This window comes from Corticium candelabrum, chromosome 1 (genome assembly GCF_963422355.1).
Source record: "Corticium candelabrum chromosome 1, ooCorCand1.1, whole genome shotgun sequence".
In the NCBI taxonomy this organism is placed as follows: Eukaryota; Metazoa; Porifera; class Homoscleromorpha; order Homosclerophorida; family Plakinidae; genus Corticium; species Corticium candelabrum.
In genome coordinates this window covers 14,836,468-14,856,644 of record NC_085085.1, presented here as the reverse complement: position 1 = coordinate 14,856,644, position 20,177 = coordinate 14,836,468, and the positions used below count along the sequence as shown (strand labels likewise).

General features: G+C 38.4%; 1 protein-coding gene across 3 annotated transcripts; it reads right to left on the bottom strand.

Moving 5' to 3' along the window:
• Nucleotides 1–1,077: 1,077 nt before the first annotated feature.
• LOC134185359 (uncharacterized) lies at nucleotides 1,078–20,107 on the bottom strand. 3 transcript variants are annotated; one of them, XM_062653142.1, is made up of 51 exons: nucleotides 20,030–20,107; nucleotides 19,900–19,972; nucleotides 19,323–19,442; nucleotides 17,411–17,740; nucleotides 16,505–17,185; nucleotides 15,694–15,807; nucleotides 15,270–15,590; nucleotides 15,153–15,211; nucleotides 14,414–15,039; nucleotides 12,892–13,054; nucleotides 12,042–12,123; nucleotides 11,899–11,976; nucleotides 11,339–11,408; nucleotides 11,225–11,276; nucleotides 10,735–10,845; nucleotides 10,524–10,676; nucleotides 10,360–10,458; nucleotides 10,218–10,305; nucleotides 9,619–9,717; nucleotides 9,519–9,556; nucleotides 9,379–9,457; nucleotides 9,235–9,302; nucleotides 9,121–9,178; nucleotides 8,792–8,854; nucleotides 8,623–8,729; nucleotides 8,460–8,559; nucleotides 7,550–7,647; nucleotides 7,374–7,487; nucleotides 7,206–7,319; nucleotides 7,027–7,120; nucleotides 6,892–6,966; nucleotides 6,783–6,835; nucleotides 5,929–6,016; nucleotides 5,721–5,855; nucleotides 5,513–5,659; nucleotides 5,356–5,454; nucleotides 5,183–5,298; nucleotides 4,728–4,884; nucleotides 4,581–4,634; nucleotides 4,049–4,129; nucleotides 3,933–3,985; nucleotides 3,741–3,875; nucleotides 3,602–3,677; nucleotides 3,190–3,250; nucleotides 3,036–3,127; nucleotides 2,924–2,971; nucleotides 2,746–2,868; nucleotides 2,501–2,578; nucleotides 1,763–1,811; nucleotides 1,523–1,621; nucleotides 1,078–1,462 (listed from the first exon to the last, which is right to left on the bottom strand). In XM_062653142.1, exons 1-51 carry the CDS (start codon nucleotides 20,056–20,058, stop codon nucleotides 1,338–1,340), a joined length of 6,225 nt encoding a protein of 2,074 aa, XP_062509126.1. In that variant the 5' UTR covers nucleotides 20,059–20,107; the 3' UTR covers nucleotides 1,078–1,337. The 3 variants fall into 3 exon arrangements, with proteins under 3 accessions (XP_062509126.1, XP_062509138.1, XP_062509130.1); XM_062653154.1 differs by having other exon boundaries at nucleotides 4,728–4,866; XM_062653146.1 differs by having other exon boundaries at nucleotides 10,366–10,458.
• Nucleotides 20,108–20,177: the final 70 nt, after the last annotated feature.

The window sequence follows — 20,177 nt, the reverse complement described above, 5'->3', positions numbered from 1 at the left end:
GTTCGGTAGCACTCCCTATATAGGGATGTGAAGAATCTAAAATGGCGGCCCATACAAAAGTATCCAAACGCATCCGAACGGAATCTCTCAGAACTCCTTACAGAGATCTCGGACCCACGTAGCGCTCAACTTCAAACGTTCCTAATGGTAGCCAGACTATCACTGCTGACACTAAGCCCTCAGAAGCCAGCTATCGGCAAGTAAAAAAACTCGACTTGTTCTTTCACATTTCACTTTTGTCAGCCAGGCTAGCGCCTCACTCGAAGCAGCTACAACGACAAGAGTCATACCAAACCATTCGCTCTTGTCCGAGGAATTGCACTGACCCAACAGCTAGAACTGTGCGAAGTCCACCCAGTATCATGTCAACTGCTGCTACGCAATTCTAGACAAGCTTCCATACTGCCATGTTGTTCTGGTCATGTGTGTAGCTAGCCTACATGTAATTATATACCTATTATTAGCTGGTGGAAACTACCATTTGGGACCATAAATTATAATTAGCTGCCATGCCACTTCCACAGTGTTCTTACAGTTGCGTGTAGTTGAACGTTGAAATGTACAACTATGTTCAACGGGGTGCTCTCCGTGAGCGTGTACTGTATGCTTCGACTGTAGAGATGCGTGGGAGTTGTTGTTCCGTACATCCGCCAGCTGCTTTGTAGCTAATCGAGTGTAAAGATGGGAGTTGTTTAAACAACTAAAATAAACATATTTATTGATGCACCAGAGTTGTTTATTGATGCAATCAATGTTGTTCCGATACCACACTCTTAGATGCGACGATTTTAAATGGCCGCCCATACAAATGTATCCAAAGACATACTATTCAGATTTTTTTAAAAATAAAAAACATTTTGAGAAAATGATGGGTATGTAGGGATGAGTATGTACTTAATCATGCTCATCTCCTACATCACAATGTTTTTACCTAAATTAATTAAAACACAGCAGTCGTGTGTGACACTCACAGTACTGGATTGTGATGTAGGAGATGAGCATGATTAAGTACATACTCATCCCTACATACCCATCATTTTCTCAAAATGTTTTTTTTAATTTTTAGAACCACATACATTTGTCACTAAGAGCTTACATTATTGTTGGATTTGCTTTGTTATCACATGTAATCTGCCATCTGTGTGTTCTGCATGCTTCTGTTTCATGCAGCAAATTGCTTGTGTGTGAATGCCCTTAGTTTTAAATAATTATTTAATTAATTGTGTTCATCTACGTCAAGTTGTAATATCCAATTTCAATTGTTACGGAATTTCTTCTCACAGAGAGGAACTCTATTTTGTCCTAAAATTTTGTATAGCCAGCTCAAGAGTGATGTCTCATGTTGCTTCCATTTCCGCAGCTTCCAAATACAGTTTCGCAGCCTCCTTTTGTCGTCCTTGACGTCCAATAACGTAGGCTCGTTTGTTGTGGATTGCAGTGTCTTGTGGTTGTAGGTTGAGTGCTAGTAGTAGAAGAGTGTGTAGTTGATGCATATAATTGAGAGCATTTGGAATTGAGCTACCTCTAGTGTAGTCTTCTTCAGCTTTTGCAAATTGGCCTAGTGACTTGTGCAGGTTACCCCTGTTGTAGTAGACGTGTGCCCAGTATGGACTCAATTCGACTACTCAACCAGGCAAACTGTTAGTTATTGAATTTGGTACTCATGCATGCACGCACGCAGACACACACACACACACACACACACACACACACACACACACACACACACACACACACACACACACACACACACCATACATACCAGCTGCATTGAAGTCAGTCATGGCTCCTGATAAGTCACCAAGCAATACCTACATGTGTAACAAATAGCAGTACCATTTACTATCTACCTCAATCCTGGTGTGTGTGTGTGTGTGTGTGTGTGTGTGTGTGTGTGTGTGTGTGTGTGTGTGTGTGTGTGTGTGTGTGTGTGTGTGTGTGTGTGTGTGTGTGTGTGATCTGAACTGTATATGCTACTAGTCGCAGAACAGAGCGCATTCCCGGCGTAACAAGACTAAACAATACAAGAAATACCATCAACTTGAAATCTGCCAAGGAAGAACCAATTGAATGTCAAATTCAACATCAAAGATTATAGTGGCTTGGTCATGGTCACTTAGAACGGAATGAACGTCTCTCGTCCACAAAAGTTGTTGCTGAGAAGCAAGTTACATAATATGAAACGTCCTCAGCATGGTCCAAAAAACAGATGGGTTGATACCATACAATGAGACCTGGTATCACTGAATATTAACCTGTCACAAGTAAATGACCGCACTTCCTGGCAGAAACTTCTTCTGCGATGCCGAAGCCCGTAGTGGTATTGGCAGAATTCCAGGTTCCAGATGTGTGTGTGTGTGTGTGTGTGTGTGTGTGTGTGTGTGTGTGTGTGTGTGTGTGTGTGTGTGTGTGTGTGTGTGTGTGTGTGTGTGTGTGTGTGTGTGTGTGTGTGTGTGTGTGTGTGTGTTGTACACATGCACGGGCAAGAAATCTGACTTGCCTTTGTAATCCCTCGATTAAGAAGTACTGACTCATCTGATTTATCCAACTTCTGTGCACTATCGTAATATTGCAATGCCTAACGGTAGAACAGGAAAAGCAACAGATTAACCGATGAACTTCAGACTAGATCAATCAACTAGATGAACAATTTGTCCCACTCTGTTCCCCCATCATCCCATCTCATCCATCTTTCCTCCTCTCTCTTAACATGCAAGTGCTTGTGTTTGCAAGTCTGTTACTCACCCTATGAAACTGACGCTGTGAGAAAAGCAAGTTGGCTGCATTGAAATGCGCTAGCGCATAACCAGGATTCATCTGAATTGCAGCTTTAAAGTCTCCCATTGCATTGACAGGATCATTCATGAACTAGGACGAACACAGTTATGTATGCATGCAGGCACACCCAGACACGGCCTCAAACCTGATTGGTGACTCCTCTGTTTATTAGCAGCTCTGCAGATGGTCTCAGCTATTGTGACAAACCATCCTGACTCAAGCTACACTGATACTTACTGTGTATTTCAGTGTCTTACGCGAATGGCTCTATTTAGATCCACAAAAGCACCGTACGTATTTCCCATCTGAAGACAAATAATTGCTCGTCCCTCAAATGCTGATATGTAAGCTAGTCAGTCATAACGTGTTTACAGCAACAGTGACGTGTACTGATTGACAGATATTGATTACATTCGTCTATTTCACAGATGACAGTGAAGTGTATCCATGCTCGATGGTAATAACCCATAGACTGTAAATAGAGAATAAATTTTTATCATCAAATAGCAAAATGCAACTATGTACAACTCTAAACACAACACTTCAACATCTTACTCAAACTGTAACCATAGTGTAAAATTTAGATTCCAAAGACTTAATTGTATAGGTTTATTTGCTGACACACAATAGACACGGACACACACACACACACACACACACACACACACACACACACACACACACACACACACACATACAGATGCACACATACACATGCACACACACACACACACACACACACACACACACACACACACACACACACACACACACAGAAATGCAAGTAACTCCTAGTATATGAATATGAAGAACTACCACCAACCTGTAAAACAATTGCAAAGTTTATACGAGCAGCCAGACAGAATGGATCAAAATAGATAGCCATCATATAATCGTTCCTAAATTGCCAACAACTCGTACATCACACTGGATTTCAATGATAACCCGTGTAATCCTAATACCTCGCCTTTTTGTAGCCATATGGTGTTAGTAGATCCATGTATACATTGCCTCGGCAAAGATGTGCTTCAACGTGGTGTGGATTCAATTCCAGTACTTTTGTGAATTTGGCAACCGCATCAGACAAGAGTCCAAGTCTGTTAAAACAGAGCACAGTGATTACATGATTCTATAAGAAATACAGGCATGTCTACTTGTGATAACAGAGTCCGATTGTGTGGTGAAGATTGGCATTTTGAGGGATGAGCTGTGCAGCAAAATTGACTGAAAGTGGGAACTTCAATAATTAAGAGAAGTACAAAGATCTGACTTTTGATGCTTCTAGGAAATCCAACAGAGCATTTGGAATGTCGTTTACTTCAAAGTAAAGTAATCCACGGTTCAGGAAAACCTGGAAAAGCAAATTAAGGATTGGTACAAGTACACACACACACACACACACACACACACACACACACACACGCACACACACACACACACACACACGCACGCACACACACACACACACACACACACACACACACACACACCTCTATTGTACTATAGTACACACTTAAACAACTTTCCAACCCAGTATTCCTATGCTCTACAAGTATTGGAATGGGGAATTCAAGAGAATATAGTACGCGTGGGGAATTGATTGGGAGTGTGGGAGTTATACAGGAGAAATACGGTACACGTATGCCTTCTGACAGTCAGAATCTTAATGCACAAAACAAGAGAAAAGTGATGTACATACCAACATGAGACACAATAATGTTACACTAGACGGGTAAAATACTTATTTTAGTATGTAAAGTGTACAATTTGTTAGTACTTTGCACCAGAAATAAAAATCTTACTTTCAGATTTTGTTCATTCTCCATCAGTAAGACAGTGCCATAGTCCATCAGTGCCTATTGGCAACAAGACAATAATCCATCAGAATGCAACGTCTTTCCATGTAATTCGCTGTCTTCTCAAGCTATGCATTAGATACACAACATTACCTTCTCAGTTTTCTTCATCCGGTGAAAGCAACATGCTCTATTGTAGTAAGCCAGTGTGCATTGGATGTCAATACTGATTGCACGACTAAGGTCAACAATAGCGTGCTCATACACACCAATGAGACATTTCAATACTCCCCTATACATTTCACATAAACTGTCAAATCTTACTATTGGAGCTTGTGTGACAAGCAGACGTTAACAAATAGAGATAGATCATACAGATACCTGCTTATTTTTCTGTTTCTTTACCAACCCATCTGCATAAGTCTGTATGTCTGTCTGTCTGTCTGTCTGTCAATACATATATTTTCAAACATTGAACTATTATACACCATCTAAGCAAAGCAACTAAATACTACCCAAGCCATCTGTCTGTCCGTCTGTCTGTCTGTCTGTCTGTCTGTCTGTCCATCTGTCTGTCTGTTTGTCTGTTGCCATTTCACAACCATTACCTGTACAGATAAGTTCGGACACTGTCAGGTTGAAGACGTGCAGCTTCATTGCAATTCAGTATTGCTTTAGTGTATCGTCTCTTCGCTGCATAATAAGCAGCCCGACTCAAATATGCCTTCACAACCACAAATCAGTAAAATAGCTCTTTCCCAACAACCGAATGTAAAGCAACTTGAAAGAGACTTGAATCAACAGCTAGAGCTCGATTGAAATCAGTCACTGCTCTTGGTTGTTTCAGCTTAAACCTGACAAGTCCACGTCGATAATAAGCCTACAATGCAACACAGCAGCTGCACAATAGGCTCTACTACTCTGATGTGCATGTGCACTTGAGCATTTGCTGGGTCTCTTTTGATAGCTGCATTGTATGAAACAAGAGCCTGACTGTGGAGTTCTAATGCAGCATAGCATTGACCAATGAGAAAGTGAACTTCAGCTCGACTACAGTTGAGTTGTTTCACATGAGCAGGAGTCGACTACATGCAAAACAATAAATAAGAAAATCTGACTGAGCAAAGGTAATTATGCATTACAAACCACTAGACTGAGAGCCTGAGTAAAACTGTCAATTGCTTGAAGATATTTCTTAGCCTTCAAACAAGTCTTTCCTCTGAGAATAAGCAATGAAGGACTTGTACTGGCTTGAGGAGAAGAATCAATAACGTTGATGGCCTAAAAGTGGTTGACACGTGACTTTGCAAAGCAAAAGAACTTGATTAATTTCAAGTATAATCTGCATGTGTACCTCATTGTGGTTGTGTAAGAATGACTGTACAACTGCCTGTTGAGTCACTGATGATCCAAGACTTGCCTTATTGAGTTCAACTGCATGCCTTGAAAGCAGAAAAAGACTAACTTACACAAAAGTATTGATAATTTCAAATATATTAACATTTCTAGTTATTTGCATCTATTATTTATTATTTAAATAAGAATGACAAATATACAAAAATTGTATATGCAGTTGTGCTGATGTAAGTTCAGTACATGATTGATTTTATACATTATCACTTTACACTCGATGTCCAGTAGTCTTAACAACTTTCAGTGCTCTGCCATATGTTATCGTCTGATGACTTATGTGTTTTCAAAATGAACTAGTAAGGAGTACCGATACAGTAGTCTATCCATTGTTGTGTGTGAGTGAACGTCTTTCGTTTACTTGTGCACACATTGCACAACCATGCACAAAGACTAGACTAGCTGAGCTAACAGACATTATAGTTAAGCTTTTGTAGTCCTACCTTTGTCATCCAAAATATCTCTTTAAAGACAGAAATAAATGACAGAACTATTGAGTATCAAATTTGCCCTCACCTCTAGACATCAGGCCATGGCCTAATGCATAATAAAGATGACTTTCCTAGTGGCACAATGCAGCCCAACATTTATAGTCGATTAAATACGTATCAATGTATTATCAATACCAAACAAGTAGCAAAGTATTGTAGCAAAAGTAAATGAAAGGTCCTCCTCACATCAGAAAGTCTAACTGACTAATGAAAGGTCTTACCCTCATCAACTATCTATACATGTATGTCAAAGTTTGTTTCTATGCCACTGCACGGACAGTACATTAACATGTGAGTCGATCTATACCTGACATGGGATGATGCTAGTTCAAGATCGCCTTTTTCCAAAAGCAACCTGCCCTGTGATTACAATTCGTTATTCATTGTAAAGACAATAAAAATTATGTGGATTATACTCTGTACAGATGATATTCAGGGATGTCAGGTCTGATGTGAATAGCTCTACTGTAATCTCGTATAGCCTCATCAAGCTATAAATAGAATACCTGTCGTATTTATATAAAAACATTATTGCAAATAAGTTACTCCACCTTTCCCATCTTGGCATGTGCATCACCTTGACATACATAACCTCTCACATATGTAGGGTCAATAACTACAGCTTCATTAAAACATGCAGCAGCTCTGTAACGTACACAAAAGATGGGAATGACATGCAACTGCTCGACAGCATGCGATCAAATTTGGATTAAGAAACAACACCAATGACCTTGTGTGTGCACCTAGGTGCTGCATGTAAATAAGGCCGAGATTAGTGTAAACACAAGGGATGTTCTTATCCAGCTCAATACAAGCCTGGAAATCAGGAATAGCTTCATCAAATCTGCAAGAACAGTTAGCATGAACATCAAACAATCCCTGTGATGTTATGACTCACTTCTTCAGGTCAGTATAAAGGATACCTCTGTGCAGGAAGGCCATAGTATTTTTGACTGAATTGTCAATTAATAATGAGACACTCAAGTCTTCCAGAGCCTTTTGTGGGTGCAATCTTAATATACAGCTAGTGTTAGTCACAAAACCACAACAAGTTATGTGTGTAATATGGCCTACTTTCTAAGCAGACAGCCTCTGTAATAGAAAACTGTAGCATTGCTAGGATCCAGATGAATGGCAGCAGAATAATCTTGAACGGCCATCTGAAAGTCTCCCTAAACACGATTGATGTGTAAGCTGCAAACAATGACGAAATGTTTCTTTTTGATCATCACTAATTACTCATTCTAGATATGTATATATACAATGTGCATGTCTTGTCTGTCGTTGTCTTCAATGTAAGTAACATTACCTGTTTATTCTGCAAACACAGCAGAGCCATTGTTATGTCTGCAAATTACCAGTAGCTTTCATTCTGTATATCAATACCTGTTGTGGTGTAATTGCCATATTGTAAATTATAAATTAATATTTACATAACACAAATATTTACATAACAAGCACACAAACAAATATACTCACAGTATATCACCATGGGCAAAACACAAATAAATAAATTATGATCAATAAACAAATATTAGGCAGCCAATCATTTCAGTAATGTACACTACACGTAATGTATACTTTCCACTGGCGTTGCAACTGAGCTCTAAATCAACTGCTGTTTCATTCCTTGAAGTCTCTAGACAATTCATCCTTCTGTTTATCTGAATCAGCGATGAAAAGCATTACAGATTGTGTGCTTCAGCCACACCAACAAGTTCATGCCAAATTCAAAGTCACACAACACTGTAATGCCAGACAACTTTATAGGCAATCTGGTAATGCCTGTTGGTGTCACCAACAATTGTAGCAATAGTTATGAACAGCATACTTTTTGCAATGTAAAAACTAGTGCTACTAAAAGTTCCTCATTTACAATAAAATGACAACACAATTTCTTTACAACAATAATGCTTTAACTACAAAAGTTAAAGCAATGTCTAATTTGGTACTTACTAGCTGCATGTATTCCTGTGGTACGTACCTGCTTAGCATATGCTCTGCCTCTGTACGTTCTTGCTGCTGCGTTCAGTGGATCTTCCTGAAGCAAAGCGGAAAAATCAGAAATCGCCATTACAAATTTACTAAAACACAAAACAATTATTTAAACATTTTATAAGCAAAATGTTAACCACCAGTGTGCATACCCTGAATCAAAGTTAAATTTGGCACGTTTGAATTTGGCATCCGTTCTACCTGCCATTAGTTCACTGGCCTTAGTGTAGTCTGCTAATGCCAGCTGCATGTCATTTCTCTAACAGTCACAGCAACTCATTGACAGAACAATAATTACAAACAAACCCAAACAAGAAATACCTTTTCATACAGCTGAGCTCGACGATAGTAAGCTTCGCCATTATTAGGCTTTATATTGATGGCCTACAAAATGAAAATGGCGATGTGGTATAAATTAAAGTACTAATAATTTGCCTCTGAGCACAGCAGCTAAATCTTAAATTGTCTGTTTGAAAATTCAATCGGGTAACAAATTGTTTGAAAATATGTCTATCTGTTAATTAACACACTTTCAACAATGCAATAAGAACCAAACAATCCAAATTTTCTGTTTGTCTGTCTGTTCCATTTGTTTCTCCGTTTACATAAATAAATTACCACAACCACAATTTCAACTACATTCAGTTTACCAGTGAGTAGTTCATTATTGCCATTGTGAGGTCTCCTTCTTTCTCTAACAGTCGAGCACTGCATCAACCACACCCTCATCAGCTGTAAGCCAAAGAAAGAAACTATTTCTATACATGGCATGATATGCTCCTGCATGCCGTTTGTTCTTCTTAGTGATGAAAGCTAAATCACTCATGGCAGCCTGTATAATACAATTAAGTTGCTGTAGAGCTGCATCACACGTTGCAAAACAAACGAGTGCAGCTAGCATACAGTACCTTGTCATTGTTCTGTAGAATATACAGCAAATGCCTGTTCCAGTATGCATCCAATTGATGACGTTCAAGTTCAATGGCTCTGCATGTTTAAAGGATGTAATAATAGATCAATGCACTGCACAAATCCATAAAGCATAAACCTGTTTAGATCTTCCATTGCATCTTTCAGTCTTCCCATCTACAAACAGCCAGCTGAATTAGAAATTGAAAAAAATATAAACAAGAGGTTGCAATGCTTGCCTTTCTGTACAGAGCACCTCGTCTGCACAAATAGCAAGCTGTTGACTCAGATGACACATCAATCAAGTTAGAAAGTCTCACTGTCTCTTCTGACATTGCCTGAAAGCATACACGTCTAATAACCAAGCTACACACTTATACAGTTTTTCTATAAGTAAAGCACTATTCTTGCTACACAAAAACCACTCTAAAGTCTTTCATAAGGTAAGAATGTAAGTAATCCACCAGAAGAATGCAATAAAGACGTTTAGCTATATAGTGATTTTTATGCCAAACAAGTTGCCCGCAAATTACAAATTTCAATGTCAAGCCTACATCAGTGCCAACTGAAAACTAGACCAACAACAAACAGATAGTTAATTAAAATCACAGGCCCAACAAGATAACTAGCAATCAAAAAGTCTTCTTAAAAGTAACTAAAAATTATTTTATAATGCTTAAAATTCATCCTTTTAGCTATGGAATTGTATCTTAAAGTACCTTCTAATAAACAATCTTTACAAAATTAAAAACAAACTACTAAACAGAATGATAAACAGATAAAGACAAACAGATTAACAACAATTGGCATAAGATATAGAAACTCCTGTTTTCATTACCTGCATCATTTCTCTGTTTGTGTCATCTACTGGAATATCAAGATTTATCAACTCTTCAAACTCAGCTGATCCATCAGCAACTGAGGGTCTACACAATGTATACCTTTACACAGCAACAGTACAGGCAATTATGACATCCTACGTATACTTGGCTTGAATATTTCCATGACCCTTATTATACATCTCAGAAAACCACTCGTCCCATTTCAGCTGTGCCCACAAAAATGAACTTGTGCCAAACCTGCTTGTCAACATAGAGTATCATTCATAGTATAAAAACAGACTCTTTCAATTAAAAAAGAGCACCTTGAAGCTTGAGCACACCATGTGTCAAAGCAATTTGCATCTAAAACTACACTTGTTGTTTGTTTGAGATTCTCGGGTCTTACAACATGTTTCTGTTTTAGGGGAAAGTCTTTCCTGTCAATCAGATATTCAAAACTTGGACAAGACATTCTCCTGAAGCACACAAAGTTGACATTACAAGTATCAGAGAATAGACACGAAATTGGTAAACCTTTCAAGGTTAGTTGATGGTTGTTTCAGCATTGAAACACAGTATGTCTTCCTTTGCCTTGCTGCCTTAGAAACTCGTGATGTGCGGCCACCTCGAATTTTCTTACGAATTCTTAAGTAATACAAATATCAAAGCAATTAGCAACCACAGCATATATGCACATCTGTACAAACAAAGCAGAAAAATTACATACATCGTGTGTTCAAGGTAAGTCAAAACACAAGATAAAAGGTAAAGAAACTTTAATCTTTAATTTTCTTAGTTACTATGTTCTAAGGAGAACTTCTGGCATGTACTGAAAGATGTCCAGCACTGGCCACAGCAAATTGTGTTCACATAGTCAGGTCAAACAACCATTTCACATAATTGATTGAATCTACAGTAAGTTCTAAAAGACGTTGCAAACTCACAAACTAACGTCAGCAAAATTAGGTAATAGACATCATGCAAATATCAGAAATCACTGGCTTATTCAAGTGTTTTGTTATACCTTACAGCTGCTAGTGAGCTTGCAACCAAAGATGGCATGATGTAGGAACTGACTATACAGAAGAACAAGCACAGTCCCGTGTTGCTAAACGAAACAAGCAGAAATTTGCCTTACACTTTGTGGGAGGCAACGATGGTGTGGTCCCAGTTCCAGTTGGATCTGATATACTCATATCAATTGAAGTCTGACAAACATAAATAAGTGACATATGCATACATACCATATGGTACATGCATACAAGCATCTAAACTGCAAAGAGCAATTATCGAATCACTGACAAAACAGACACTAGGCCTGAGTAAGTAAATAATTAAATGTAAACTACTGTAGTGTTACAGTAGATCAACTAGTCGTTTGAGAAACCTCTTAGAAAACAAAGACGTCACCAAAGAAAGCTAAATGCAAGATTTATCAATCATAATTAATTGTTGTTGTTAAACAAGCTTATTAGTTAACATAATGTGGCCAAAACACAGCAAATTCTATGTACACGAGTCCTGGCAATAAAAAATAGTTGCCTGCTGTTATTATCAATCAGTCTTACAGCTCTTTCACTTTAGCTCCTGTTTTATCATAAATCATAAATCCTAACAAATGTAAAGCAAATGAAATTGATGTAATCTCTTTAATAATTAATTAAGCAATCCCAAAAACGTCACCCTAGGTATGCTCACCATTGTCCAAACTCCACTTTGCTGAGCAACATCTTTACGCTGTTTGGCTTCAATCATCTGCTTTCTCTGTTCTTCAACCTGTCAAGTGATTCTGTGATGATTAAAACATACAAAAATGTTAGTACAATAGATGGTGTGTACACCTCCTTCATGCTCGTCTCAAAATCTGTTGGCAACATTAGCAGGGGAGACGATTCAGACAACAGTGGCTGAGATTGTGCTCTCCTATACAAATGTAGATTGATCATTAGCATATTTGTAATAAGGACACATGATTAAAACATTGGAAAACACACGCGATTACATTCTTTGTAAATTTTATAGCAATTTCTTTGTAATAAATACACAGACACAGACAGACAGACACACACAATGGCATATTTTGTAAAAGTAGGTAACGTTTGTTATAGCAAAACTATATAAGTCGATCATCACAGTCATACACATACTGTACTGTAATAGAGTTTGTTGCCATTAACAAAAGACAAAAATGTTTACTACAGTACAAGAATTGACTGTATTCAGCGTTTGCCACACTACTGCTTATCTATTGATGCTATATCCTACACAGCATACACTAATTTTTTCATCAACAGAAGAACAGTGACAGCAGAGTCAGCACATGCACAGAATACATTGCAGTTGTTACATAAGAGCAGATACTGACATCACATTGCTTACACTACTGACTACCTGACCGAAGAATTGACTTTTGTTGTGCACTAACAAAGTAACGTACATTGCACACAAGTAACAGCATACAGTTTAGATATCCTTTAGTCCAACATTATACACTAAACATGTATACACAACTGTGTGAACACACATATATGTACAGTTCAATAAAAAAACAAAATAAAACTTTGACTAGAGCAAAGATTCTTTACTTATCACATGAATGCATGTTTACATATACAAAACTCTAAACAGAATCACTAAACACAGTATGACCAATCCTGAGTAACACAAAATTCTTTATAAAATTGTATTTACCTGAGAGGTAGTTTCACTGGATACTCCAGTAATTGGTCTAGATCTTCTGTCTTTTGTTCAGGCACTATAAGATCAACCTGGGAAGATTCAGTCATCCATTCATGAACATCTTCAAACGTGTATTCATATGTATGAGCAGCCATCTTCAGGCCAAGAGATGGAGCTAAACACAATTAAGACTATATTTATATCCACCAATCAATCAGGTTAACAAACTATTAAAACAGAGCAACAAAAATACATGTTATTTGTTTAACAGATTAACTTATAAGCAAGCAGACAAAAGGCAGACCTATCTGCATATCTTATCTATATATGTAAATAAAAGAGAGCTGTCAGTCTGTCTGCTTGTCTGTCTGTGTGTCTGTGTATTCGTATGTAAGAGCATATCTCCAAACAAGGCTTGTCACATCACCACCAAAATGTGCTCGAGCACGTCCAAATGACGAAGCTCAAAAGTGCATGAAGCTGCCGTCGTTTTTCGGACTTTTCAAGACTACACAATTGGGGATCCAACGTGATTGGGGATCCGGCATGATTGGGGATCCAATCCGCCTCCACTCGTGTGCAAATATCTCTGGAACGGTGCATCTCCACCAAATTTTAAATGCTCATTCAAGACCTTGGATGGTACATAAGGAGCATGTTGTTTATTGCCTACGATGTCAAAAAGGCAAGATATTTTTTAGTATATCCAGGTCCTTGAAAATATGCCTACATTCGTTTGCCCATGTATGCACATTGAATAGATGCCAGGTTCCATACACCTGTTCCCCACAATGGCAGCAACGTCTTCAAAGTGACGATGTCCAACGGGACTGTCGAAATGGCAAACGTGACTTGCACATTATCATATACAGAGAGTCTATTATATGCATCAGTAAAGTAGAACTAACTGCATGTGACTTCCAAGTTTCTGCTGCCCGGATATATGTCTCTAAACGGGAAAGCTGCTAATTTCTCAGAATGGGACATTTGGTTACAGTTTCATTTGTCTTCAACGGGATACTAAACAGTCTAATCAGCACGGACAAAGAACGGGATCTATCTAGATGAGCACTGACAAACATGGAATCACTGTCTAGTAGTCAAGTATGTCTAGTAGTGTTTAGCATTGGCAGCTAGCAATTTGTTGCTTGCATCAGTTGTTTACAGAAGCCAATTTAGCTGCATTACTCTTTGTTGTTGCTAGTTTCATGGCATCTCTACAAATGTGATTATCCTTGTTGCGATCATATTTGTGTGTTTTTCATCTCTCTGAAAGCTTCAGCTTTTGAAAGATAGCATAGGTTTATCTTGCTGCTCTTGTAGCCAAGTGCATCTTTCAACATGTTACTGTCAATTGATTTTCTGCCTTGAATCATATTTTTGTATATTCAGATTTGTGAGTTGTAAGTGCAATCAGTACACTTAGAGTATTGTTGGGCTTCAGCTACCTGCCTTGACTAAGGTATGACAAGCAGACAAATACAGAGCAATTGAGCAGCCAAAGAGAGAAATCCAACATACTAAGACGTCTTACCACTAGAGAACGAACTCCTTTCTGTCTGTGCACTAGAAGAATGATATTTCCTCATACTTGTTGAGCTTGGCCCGTGTTGAATTTCTTCACTCTGATCCTTGCTATCTTCTACAAAGTTTACTTCACCTTGTGAGTTTTCTCCATCACCACAAGACTGCCTATCATCTAGGAGATCGTCATCACTTCCAACTTCAGACACCACCTCAGCCAATCCTTCCCATTGAGTGCTTTGAATATCTTGTGATAGTTCACTGAGAGCAATACTCTCATTTCCCCCATCAACTAGACAAGATACAACCGACTCTTCAGAACCAACAGCAGCAGGCAGCATAGGGCCATGATCAAGAGGCATTGAGATAAATGGATCGGCTCGTAATCGACTTATTGCAGTAAAATCCACAGCTGATGTACATTTTCTAGACAACATTTCAAGCTGGCCTGCTGACTGTTTCCCATCGATGTTCTCTTCCGTCATTTCCCCATCAAGATCATCATCAGAATCAACTCCACCATCAAATGGTTTTGTGTCAGTTGGAAGAGAGGCACCTTGGTATTCAGGAAAAAGATGAGACTGAATGACATCAGGATGGTAATTTAGCTTGGGAGGTGCAGGATGCCAACAAAGTCTGCAAAAAAATTTCTATAATTACTACAAGAAAACATAAATGTAGAAGACTTCAAAAATACATAAAACAAAACAGTAAAACACAGCAATAAATAATCAATAGAAGCAAAGCACCTTGATGTATCAGTAACCACCTCTTGACTCCCCGTCACAAACAAGCTTTCACTACCAAGCTAGATATAAAATTGATATAAACTCATACTGAGAAGCATGCAATAGATAACACCATACCATTTGACCTACAAGAGTAGCTAAATGTTCAACCCACTCCTTCCTATCAACAGCAGTCTTTCCTTTTGGTTTGTCTTCTCCTTTCTTTAATTTAACTCTGAGTGTATCTGTTTCCTTCAATATAGACTTATCAGACTGCAATTCACTTTCCAGCCGTTTCTCAACATATTGTATTCGGTTGCTAGTTCTAGCAGCCAAATCCAAAGAGTCCATTTCTTTTATTGGTGTGTGTTCCTTTTCATTAGCATCCTCAATCTGTAATTTTAAAAATGATTCTGTTTTGTCTGTTCCTTCTTTGAACACAATCCTATTTGTTTGACTCTGTTAGAAACATCGTTCCATCACTTTCTTACGTTAATTGGTTTCTATATGGCAAACTAAGAACACAATAAAACGTGTTTTATGTGCTCTTACTTGAGCTTACCTTTGGTGTTTCAGTTCCTGATTTTGTGGTCAATTGTTCAAAGCCAGGTGGCTGTTGTGACGTGAAGTGGTTGCAAAAATCATGCATACTGCTATGATCAATCCTTGGAGGGCGCTAAAAGCAAGTAAAATGTTCAAAATCGTAAACACAAGCCTTATACTGCTTTACTAGTCTAGCTTTCTTCCCACCTCAACAAGAAGAATAGTGAAATATCTATCTACACAGATCAATACTCTACTATGCAGACAAACAAACAGACAGACAAAGAATACAAGTAAGCATTTATATTTAAAACATTGTACCAAAATCATAAAGTGTGGTTCATGTAGATAAGTCTACAACTACAATAATTGTCATTTTAACTATACATCCAGCGTTTTTAATTAAAGTTTATGCTCTGTGTATACAGACCAATAAACATCAAAAAGATACTTTTATATTGTAACAAGTCAGATATTTGACTCAATGCTGTAAGCAGCTGTTGAGACAACTTTGTGTCACTATTGACAAAAATGCAGCAATTTTGACAATTCAATCAAGAAACAAATCACTGTAAACCAAGCAATTCTTAGAAACTGATTGTTAGAAACTTTCAGGCTAGACAATCAAAATACGCCATAAAAACACACAAACCAACACTGTCCATTTCCTAGCAAAGACCAAATATTCAAATTCAGTAACGTCTACTTGAGAAGAACTTAAACAAATAATCCATGCAAATTTAGATGCTGATGTTTGAGAGTTTAACATCAAGTTAAAGTGCCCTGGAGTGTATTTCTTTACTTTATTCAGGATTACATCTGTACAGTACCTGTGAAACTCTTGTTTCTTGCTCACTTTCAAGTTGCTTGTAATGAGGCTTGGCTTGTTTACTCAACATCTTTGTCTTGCCCTGCACTTGTATGATGTCTGCTGTTGTCACTGGCTGTTTTAGTTTTCCCATAAGAGCTTCATACTCCGATTGAGTAGAGCATGGTCTTACGACAGAAAATGCTGTGCTTGCTCTTATATGTGTATCATTACTGTCTGAACTGGGTGCCTCCTCCAGCTTGCCATCGTCATCAGGCTTGTATGATGACTCTTCACGCTTGCCTTCCTCCTCAGGCATGCCTTCTTTGTCAGGCTTATGTGTCTCTGCAGGCATGTGTGCCTCTTCAGGCTTGTGTGCCTCATCAGGCTTGTGTGCCTCATCAGGCTTATGTGCCTTATCAGGCTTGCCTTCTTTCTCAGGCTTGACTGACTCCTCAAGCTTGCGTGCCTCCTCAAGCATGCTGTCCTCCTCAGGCTTGTGTGCCTCCTCAGGCTTGTGTGCCTGATCAATCATGCCTTCTTCTTCTAGCTTGTGTGCCTCTTCAGGATTGTGTACCTCCCCAGGCTTGCATTTCTCTTCAGCTAAAGTCTTCATGTCACCACAACAAAATATTTGTGGTAGACTCCTGACTTTTTTTATGTGCAGCAATGAAGGTGGAGGGTTAGATTCATTTGAAGCCAGCTAGTGAAACAACAAGAATAAGTATCAACACACACACACACACACACACACACACACACACACACACACACACACACACCACACACACAATAACAACAACAACAACAATAATAATATGAGCAAAATTACAAGCACAAACAACAACAATGCAAACACTAATTGATTGTTTCATCTACCAACTGACAATAATTCATTTGTTTCTTTTGCAATAGATTATGCACTCACCTTATCTGTACTCGCAAATGAATGATTAGATTGCTTGTCACATTCAGCCTTGGCAACATGTTTATATCTTTTATTCATCGGTGGCATCCTTTCAGCAACTGGAACAGGTCCTACAGTGTTTAATGAGCTAATAAGTGCAAGTCCTTTCCCTCTTTCCAAGCCCCTTCTATCCTGTTTGCTGCTGTTTCCATCAGCAGTACTCTCTGTTTCTTTTCTACCTTTTCTTGAAACTGCAGGCCGATTAGTTGCTGTCAGTGGATCCTCTGCTATAGGCTTCAGAGCAGAAGATCCTGCAAGAACCACCTGAGTATCTTTCGGTCTTGGCATTGCCTTGCAAGAAAAGCAGCAAACAACAATAAGCATCTAATACACAAACACATACAACGAATTCATAGATGTATCTTAGGTAATTTTTCATTTCACGTTAACTTAACTTACCATATAGACCGAGAAATTTTGGTGATGGTTTTAAATTGACAATTTGGTGATTGTGACAATATCGAGTGAATCATCAAAATTAAAATTTGTCAACATTGTCAGTTTCATAGACTCCCACTCAGGCCGTGTTTCCACTAGTTGCACCTTAAACTAGTTTAGCTTAAATGAGTTTAAAAGTAAACCAGTTCAAGAAAGCGACTGTTTCCATTAGGAACTTGCACATCCAGGATGTGCTAAACAAACCGTCTAAGAACGCATTAATTTGAAGTATTGGGCTGGTCTGTCACCGAGTCAGGGCAACAGTTGGTTGTTACTGATTCAGCATCGGCTAGTAGAAATTTGCATGAGGATGACCAAGGACACTGTCTCCTCTCTCTCCGTAGCTGCTGATTTCTTTCCCCTAGCTAAAGACCCTTACATCTTCTAGGGCAATCCTATCCCGACAAAATAGTCAATATCATCAAAACAGCGTTGTCAGAAGCCATCTAAACAAGCGCGCTACTGTCACGTGACAGTTAAACCTAAACCACTTTGCTAAACCTACCTCGAAGTAGGTTTAAGAAATTGGTTTAGGTTTAACATATAACTGGTTTAGTGCAGGTGGAAACAGGTCAATTCTTAAACCAGTTTAGCTTAAACCACTTGTTAAACCGGTTTAGGCACTAGTGGAAAGCGCCCTCAGTGCTCACACTTAGTGGTTGCATGTATCTGTCTTTATGTGTGTCCAATACCTTCCTCAAAATGGCAGGTCTACAGCTAGCACAGGATTTTTCCTAGGCAACTCCCAACTTTCACACGAGCTGTTTAATTTGCGTTCAGGAATTGTTTAGCTGTGATTGGAATGTAACACTTAAACAACAACAGGGATCTCCCTGAAATAAACTGCAGGATAAAATGCAGTATAATTTCTAAGCATCAATTACCTCATTTATTAAGCAATCATTGAATAAAATGCAAGGGTTTCACCTCAAGTAAATGTGGCATCAAATAAGAATGATTTACTTGAAGTATAATGAAATCAGTTTTACTACCTGTAACACAAGCACACCTGGTTCAGATAACGTGCTTGCATACAGGGAGGCAAAACTTATGTACACATACACATAAAATTTATTGTAGAAAACCACTGACAGCATGAAAGAAAGAAAGACACCATGTACATGTGGTGACATATCAAGTCAACAAGACCCGTATATTACCAAAATTTATTTTCACCAAAATTAAAGAGACAATTTGGACCATTTTGCCAAATGCTATTGTCCAGGCCTGCGGTATGTATTTTCATACATTAAATTGCAGTAATTCGTTAGAAGTCAGTCAGTATGCACATTGCACTACATTAGAAAAGTAGCAAAACAAAACTGTCATCCAAACTCAACTACCAAATAAACCATACCAATACTTTAATGCATTAGTAGCGCTTGCTTTAAAATTTGTGGAAACTGTTAAGTTAATTAACATTATGTTGGGATACCCGAATTTCTTGTGATGCTTGTAGTTTTCTTGTTCTCTTGCTAGACACGTCTTTCTTAATTTGCTGTGTTTCAAAGTGTTGATCTGGCTCTTCAAATAGCACTCTTCTTCTGGATAAAGCCTGTTTACAACAGCAACTGTAATTAGACTTGCTTGCTTGCTTGTGTGTGTGTGTGTGTGTGTGTGTGTGTGTGTGTGTGTGTGTGTGTGTGTGTGTGTGTGTGTGTGTGTGTGTGTGTGTGATAGGTAGCAATCAACTTAGCTACAAAAATGATTTATTTCATCACAAATCATCCACTGTATGCTTGCAGCTGTAAAATCAACAAACTGTTTAGTAAATAAAAATTTAAAATCAAACGTTACATATCAAAAATTCAAAAAGCAACTAAAACCACATCATGACGTCATATTGTGTGCCACCCTTTATTTCGTTACTGCGGAGTTTGAATAAGGTTTCTGTATTGCTCTTCAGCAAATTACAGCAGCAAGTCTTCCTACGTTCTACTATCACAGGTCAGCTGAAAATGTGGGCATGTGGTGTCTAATTATGTAGTGGTTGTATTGTAATGTCATCTGACCGCAGCCTTCAGTTGTTCTACTTCTTTCTTGTACTCTTTCTCTCCTCTGTGCTGAGCTCGAAATGAGAAGGCCCTGCATGGACAAGTCGCAATCTTTACGTTTAATTAAGAATGCATCGATGTGTCATACCTTGATGTGATCGCATCATTTCTATCCATTCGTACAGTCTTACAAACGGTCCATAGTGCTGCTTATCCGGGTTATATCAGTTGCAAGGCAACCGATGAGTTTGACTCTAACGTGCGTTATTAGGCTAATAATACAGGTTAACTCAATT

Excerpts from the sequence above, each read along its gene's own strand:
- LOC134185359 (XM_062653142.1), bottom strand. The coding sequence starts at position 20,058 with ATGGATAGAAATGATGCGATCACATCAAG. Across the intron at positions 13,055-14,413 it reads AAGGAGTTCGTTCTCTAGTG|CTCCATCTCTTGGCCTGAAG; the intron begins GTAAGACGTCTT and ends AATTGTGTTTAG. Across the intron at positions 2,972-3,035 it reads ATCTAAATAGAGCCATTCGC|CTGAGACCATCTGCAGAGCT; the intron begins GTAAGACACTGA and ends TTGTCACAATAG.